Source organism: Vigna unguiculata, chromosome 1, assembly GCF_004118075.2.
Source record: "Vigna unguiculata cultivar IT97K-499-35 chromosome 1, ASM411807v1, whole genome shotgun sequence".
NCBI lineage: Eukaryota > Viridiplantae > Streptophyta > Magnoliopsida > Fabales > Fabaceae > Vigna > Vigna unguiculata.
In genome coordinates this window covers 2,782,959-2,790,259 of record NC_040279.1, presented here as the reverse complement: position 1 = coordinate 2,790,259, position 7,301 = coordinate 2,782,959, and the positions used below count along the sequence as shown (strand labels likewise).

Below are 7,301 nucleotides of genomic sequence, written 5' to 3'. Positions count from 1 at the left end.
GATAGAAAATTTGTAAAATTAATATTACAATAAGAAATTAATTTTTTATTTTTTTCAACCTATTTCTTTTTTCAAATAAAATATTATATTGTGATAATAATAACATGATAGGTGGCAAAATAACATTAATTTAATATATTACTCTGGATAAAGATTAAATATAGATATAGACAATAGTCGTATTGATTATTTAAATAATTATTTTTGTTCTATACATGTGCGTGTCGACAACACCAATACAGCAGTGTCAACGTAGTAACCATTTGGGTGTCGAAACCGAAAACCATGGCATAGCCATCAACACAGCTTCCTTTGTCTCTGTGGGAAGAAGAGAAAATGTTGAAGTTGGGATTTTTGTTTCTGATTATGATTTTTATCCCTTCACTGCCGGTGGCACTGTCTAAATATGGAGCCATAGAGCCTTTGCTTCAAGGCTTGGACTCCAAAAGGGCACCTCCATCTGTGCAAGAAGCTGCAGCTTTTGGTCTTCTCAAAAGACTTCTTCCTACCCATTTGTCCAGTTTTCAGTTCAAAATAGTGTCCAAGGTCTTTGCCCTTTTCCTTTTACCCTTTCATCTTGTTCTGCTTTTTTTGTTCTTTCTTAGTCTGACAACTTGTTAGAGACTGCATGTGCTCTCATTTTTTATGATTGAAAGTAAAAATGTGACCTTTACAATTTTCAGGATGTCTGTGGCGGAGACAGTTGTTTTCTAATAAACAATCACAAGAAGTCAAGCCAGAATGACCCTGAAATTATGTATGTGAGAGTAAATTTATGCTGAAGATTATGATTGATTAATGTTGTTTTCTGTTCCTCCTGAGTTCCTAGTTCTTTGAAGATTATGAGATGGTTGTATTTCTTTTATTTGCAAGTTGCAACTTCATTTGACTCTTGTTTCTCTTTTCATTTCATACATTTAAACTTGATTTTCATGTTATAATGCTAATGGGCTTCTTGATTTGTTCTAATCATGGATATGCACTTCTAATCTTTTCTGCTGTCCTTTAGCATTAATCTGATATTGTCATGTATTTGTATATTTGTCAGCATTAGAGGAACCACTGCTGTTGAGATTGCATCTGGTCTCCATTGGTATCTTAAGTATTGGTGCGGTGCTCATGTCTCATGGGATAAGACAGGTGGTATTCAGACAACTTCAATCCCTGAGCCAGGGTCACTACCCCGTTTAAAAGATGAGGGTCTGAAGATTAAACGCCCTGTTCCATGGAATTATTACCAAAATGTTGTTACCTCTAGTTGTGAGTATCAAAATCAACTTTCTGAGGAACAAAGCATCTCTCTCTTTTTTCCATTCTGAGAATTTGAACAGATGTAGTTCAGTAGCTGACAAGTGCCAATGCTTACAACTTTGTTCCAAGAAAGGATATAATCTTGGTAGTCAGTTGTTCCAAAAAGATATGAAGTTTGAGAAAAAAAGATATAGAGAGGAGGATAAGAAATTCTGTTATTGTGTGAAAATGAATTCAACCCACCTACAAATGAATTGCAACATGTATTTATACCTCAAAATCTAAGTAACTGACAATTGTCAGTTGGCTGAATGAAAAAGCCAATCTACTTCTGTACAAGAAAGTAAAATAAAAAGGAGAAAAACTATACTTCAACACTTGCAAAAAACAAAAAATCGGTACATTCTCAAGATCAGATAGGTAGCCTAACATATTTCTGCTAAAGAAAAATGCTGTGGAAGTTCCTGTCAAGATTTATAAATATCAGAAGGAAGTTTTAAAGTATTGCTAGATTCCTTTAAAAAATAGCCATCCTATATTTCCTCCTATTGGTAAATGTAAATCTGTTAAGTTTGATGAGTTGGTCTTCCCATGTTTACCTTGCATATCCATTTATGTGTAGCAAATATTGGATTTTCAACTGACATGATTTCCTCACAAGGGTAAGGCCGAATGTGTTTACAAGCAAAGATCAGAAGCTGAATATTCTTCTTGGTTCTTTGCAGATTCATATGTTTGGTGGGACTGGGAAAGGTGGGAAAAAGAGGTAGACTGGATGGCACTTCAGGGGGTGAACCTACCCTTGGCATTTACTGGGCAGGAAACAATTTGGCAAAAGGTTTTTAAGGTGAAGTGCTGTTTACATGCTTCTGTATATCTGGATAATGCTTAGTTTAAGAAAAAAATCAATCCCTTAGTTTGAGAGTATTAACTGAGCCAAAGATGCTATAAAAAACTTATTTTCCCTATCCGACATTATTTACTCATTATTTTGTAACTAGATACATGTTACAGTATTAGAAATTCAGTTTTTTATTCAAGTTATTATTAGTGATATCACTTATTCAAAATGCAAGTATTTTCACCATTATTTTACTTTTTGTTGTTTTCTTTCCCAACCTCTCATTCTAACTTTTGCTGCTTTGGATCAAGTATGGTTTGTAGCTTGTTTTCATTTGGGTTTTGTTACTGTGATTGACTATGCTATATGTGCTTAAGCTTAGATGAAGTATAGAGCAGGGGTGTTTCTTTGGTTTGTCCTTAAGCATGTGATGTTGAAAATGATAAAACTGGACCAGAAATAGATGAATAGGATAGTGATATAATGGAATCTGCACCTTATGTACGAGGTAAGAAACACTTTTTGCTTACTCTAAACCGAACACAAAAGAAAAATTCTGATAACCTAGACGCTTTGGGAGGCCTGGATAAAATCAGTTTAGTTATTTGATAAAATTCTAGAAGTTTCAAGAGCAAGCCTACCAACATCACATGTCCGGGGTAAAGTGGTGCTCTTAGCTTCTTTGCGTTGCTATGCTCCTGGACTTCTTTCTTCTTTTACTATCAATGTTTTTCCTACTTACTATTATTACTATCATTGTTGTTGTTAATGAGGAAGTATACATAGTATATAACATATAGGAGTTATAAGAAGCAGTGTGGGAAAACATGGCTACATTGAGATGCACATAACTCTTAACACTATGCAATTATGGGAATCTTTACCTGTTTGCCTACATAATTTAGATGGATTGCTTGAATCTTGTTGATATCTTTTATTCTAATAAGAATAACTAATTATTATTTTGACCACTTTTAATAGTTATTTGACTAGTATCTTCTAATTGTAGGATTTTAACATTAGTTCAGACGACTTGAATAATTTCTTTGGTGGACCTGCTTTCCTTGCTTGGGCTCGCATGGGAAACTTGCATGGGTAGGTGAAAGCAGTATGTAAACCCCATAGTTGATTTTCGATCTGTATAGAAAGCCTAGGAAATGGTCTACAAATTTAGTTGTTTTTGTGTTTCATATTCATTTTTCATTGGATCTGTATAGAAGGCCTACGAAATGGCCTAGCAAATTTGGTTTCTGATGAGATCTATCATTTCACAGCTGGGGTGGGCCTTTGTCTCAAAATTGGTTAGATCAACAGTTGGTGTTACAGAAACAGATAATCTCTCGAATGCTGGAGTTGGGGATGACACCAGGTATATTTTCACCATAAAACCTGAAGTTTTGTTTTTTTGAGTTTCATTGTTTTCAATATCAACACATGTATATGAGTGTGTCTTTGTGATTTTGACTGAGACATGCATATTCACAGAGGAGAAAATGGTTTTGCTGTCTCAAATTGTTGTCTACATTTTCTAAATTTGGTACACTGGTTTAACATTGACTTTGTTCTAGTTCTTCCATCCTTCTCTGGGAATGTTCCAGCGGCTTTGAAAAGGATATTCCCTATGGCAAAAATAACTAGACTTGGTGACTGGTATTTGTTTCTCTTTTATATGCTTGTTCAGTTTTCAATCATATTTTTCTGTTAAATTTTTAGCTTGCATGATTTAATAGGTGAAAAATTCCAAAAAGTGTGTTGAAATTGATGTGCACTGTACAGTACTTGGGTTATGTAGAAAATCTATTTATAGACTCTTGATAGACTAAGCCCTCCCTTGTTTGGCAGGGAAGAGAGAAACAAGATGAACAAAAATAAAAAAGGTTGAAAACAAACGAGCGAGAAATAAAGTGAAAGTTAAAGGTGTAATATTGAAGAGATATAAATAGGAGATCAGAAAAGAGGTAGAAGTTAATGCAAATAGGTGAGAAGTAGTAAAGTGACTCTACTAATTTTAAAATTATTTTCGCTCCCTTCTCTCCCACCAAACAATAAAAAGTAATTCCATTATCTTGCCTCCTTTCAATTTTTTCTCAACTAACAAACCAAAATGTGCATAATTTCGTAGGCAAAATTTAAATTGGTGTGATTTCCTAAATAATAGTTCCTGTGGAACTATATGCAATTAATATTGGTTCGTGAATCACTTAAAATACTTGTAATTTTAGAAGAAGAAAATTATCTTTGTTATTATTTATTGATCAAAATTCTTGACTTATGTTGCCAGAGATGGCTAGGGGAGATTGAGCACCCTAATTACAAAATAAATGTAAGGAAAAGATAGAGAGAAAATTGAGGACAGTTAAATAAATCAGATTTGAATAATCCAATTAAGATTTGAATAATCTATATCTTGGATTAGATTCCATTCTTCGTAATTGATTCCAATTTCATGTTGAAAGCCATAAAGGGTTTCTTAAACTTTTTTTATTTTTGGATGTAATTTTGTAGGAGTCAAAATCAATTCTGGTGCTTTTCCAAACGAGAACTAAATAGGGATTGATAGGTAACTTAATCGACTTTTTTTTTTATCTATTTGTAAAATAGTGGGGGTGGATGTCATACTATATGTGCCCATTGCAACACCCCAAAACTGGTGTCATATTACCCTTATAACGCATCCAACAACTCGTTTAGTGAAGCATAGTCTAGCACACTCGTCTACTGAAGTATAGTTCATCAGACCCGTCTAGTTAGGCAAAATTAGGTTTATCATCTACTCAATTATATTGTAGATATCACAAGCATAGTGAAAAATTAGGTGTATCATTTATGAGACTCACTTCCGAAAGGTTAAGAGCAAATGAATTAAGCACCAAAGACCATGCACTTGTCATAGGCTATGCACTATAGATTCTAAGAGTAACAACCTTGCCCATAGTTTTCTGAGGCCAACAATTGGGAGTAGCCACCCTACCCAATTCTCCTCATGGCAAGGTAAATTCCATTTGACTAAACAAGACTAGTTATGTTTCCTACCCTTGTTTCAATCATAGGAACCTTCTTCGACTCTCACCACATAACTACCTTCTCTACTTGATACTAGACAACTGTTATAGTTAGGATAATCCTCTTATCAACTCCTATTCAATTTGCTTTTTTCATCACTACACTTATAGTCATTCCCTCCTGGAATACTATCTCGTGCAACCAACAACTTATGCAACAACCATGCATCACAACAGTAGATTTTGACCTCAAGTCTAGGCTCTACTAAACCCGTGGCATGTACAGGCAATACATATATATGTATATGGCAATGAACCACCACCTTTGGTTCCTTGGAGCCACTAGCCCGAACACTCCAGTAGTTTGGCACATACAGGCAATACATATATATGTATATGGAAATGAACCACCACCTTTGGTTCCTTGGAGCCACTAGCCCGAACACTCCAGTAGTTTCTAGCCTAGCCTGGGCACTACCTAGCTCAATACTCTTTACATATATACATAACTCTATATCCACAACATCAACCACAACATGCATGTACTCCATGCAAAAAAAAATAAAAAATCTTACACATTTATATTAAACGAGTGAAAAATGATGTACAAATGTGTAAAATAATTATCTCTCTCTTGTTTATATATTTTGGGAAATATCCATGAATATATGTGTGTTATAGATCTCATATTGATTAAAGATATGACTAAATTATAGTATATAAGTGGGTACAAATCTCATCTTACAACCTAACATTGTGAGTTTGAGTTAAGCTTAATGTCCAATTTCTAAAATGATATTAGAGCCTATCCTAATGAGGTTTGTTAGGCTTATTGTACCACGATCGAGATGTCCAATCCTTGGCATGATGATGTGTGTTGGAGATCCTAAATCGAGTCAAACTTAATGTCCACCTTTTAAGAATGTGGGTATAAAAAAATTCCTATTAGTTTTTAAATGAGTAACCTAATAGGTAATGGAGTGGATATGGACAGAATTTTCATCTTGGGCGGGTAGCTACCACTTGTTTTCACCTCACGTTTTGATCCCTATTCTTACGTATTTAGATTCCCTGGACTAATGGAAAATAAAATCAAACATATATAAATAATTTGATCTTGATCTTACCTACATAAACCTTCTAGGACTCTTTAAAAAAAACCACATGAAATTGTTAGCAATACAATGCAGGAGGTACAACATTATTCTAACCTAGTGTTTAATGCCTTTTCAGTAATTGGTTTGTTTTTATTTGTGGTCATAAATACCTTTTTGAGTTTAAAAGCTTCATGTCTACCATGTGTTTACCATTGGAGGTATTTTATTGTTGTCTCCCAGGAATACTGTTGATAGCGATCCTCGCTGGTGCTGTACTTACCTTCTTGATCCCTCTGATCCTTTATTTGTTGAAATAGGGGAGGCTTTCATAAGGAAACAGATTAAAGGTGCGTTTAATTTCTCCTTTTCTTTCCCCCCTTTTCTTCTATGGCTATTCATGTCATTTTTGAGATTCCTAGTGTCCTCATACTTCCATAGAAGTATAACATCAATAAAAGTATAGTTGCTCAAAGGTTTTAGATGAGACATTGGAAAACTGAGAATTTATTAACTTTTAGAATTCGAGTGCATTCATTTGAAAATCAATATGAAACTCTTAAGTTAAATCTTGTTTTGACTTTGCATAACTAATTACCATGCAAGAGGAATCCCGAAATTTGATGAACATTTTGTTTTGAGATATGATACATTTAAAACAATTTATACAACATAATTTTTTTCCAATCTGTATTAGAGCAACATAGAGTTCCTCTCATGTTTTCTCTATAATTATGGCATACGTTTTCGTATATGTTTTTTTCCCCTTTTTTCCTTTACATACAACTTTCCATGTGATGACATATGATTGTTGAATGTTGGGGTGCTAAGCTAGCTTGTATGTCAAGATTCATAGTGATACCTAACATGTAATTTATAAAAAAAAGTATAATAAATAATGTACATGTGCCAGATAGACACAAGACAATGTTGATGTACAAACTATTGTATAAATTGTTTTACAAATAACATTTCTTTTATGGATGCCTATTGGATATTGAGTTCATGTATGTAATAGAAGGTTGAGATTGATACTCACAACTAAATTGATGTTAGCAACTCAATGCAGAATGGCCCTTCCTGAAACAAACCTGACAATACATAGAGATGGGA

The 7,301-nt window shown here is 34.0% G+C and overlaps 1 protein-coding gene across 2 annotated transcripts in view; it reads left to right on the top strand.

Annotated features, from left to right (window-relative positions):
* Positions 1-229: 229 nt before the first annotated feature.
* The window catches only part of LOC114191922 (alpha-N-acetylglucosaminidase), a 31,884-nt gene continuing 24,812 nt past the window's right edge, over positions 230-7,301 (top strand). For both annotated transcript variants that reach the window (XR_003606040.1, XM_028081380.1), the window contains exons 1-8: positions 230-546; positions 684-757; positions 1,049-1,260; positions 1,977-2,098; positions 3,102-3,187; positions 3,367-3,461; positions 3,661-3,742; positions 6,432-6,538. Coding sequence is in view for 1 of the 2 variants with exons in the window: in XM_028081380.1 (XP_027937181.1) it covers positions 337-546; positions 684-757; positions 1,049-1,260; positions 1,977-2,098; positions 3,102-3,187; positions 3,367-3,461; positions 3,661-3,742; positions 6,432-6,538 (988 nt within the window). In the remaining variant the exon portion in view is untranslated. The remainder of the gene's footprint in view (positions 547-683; positions 758-1,048; positions 1,261-1,976; positions 2,099-3,101; positions 3,188-3,366; positions 3,462-3,660; positions 3,743-6,431; positions 6,539-7,301) is intronic.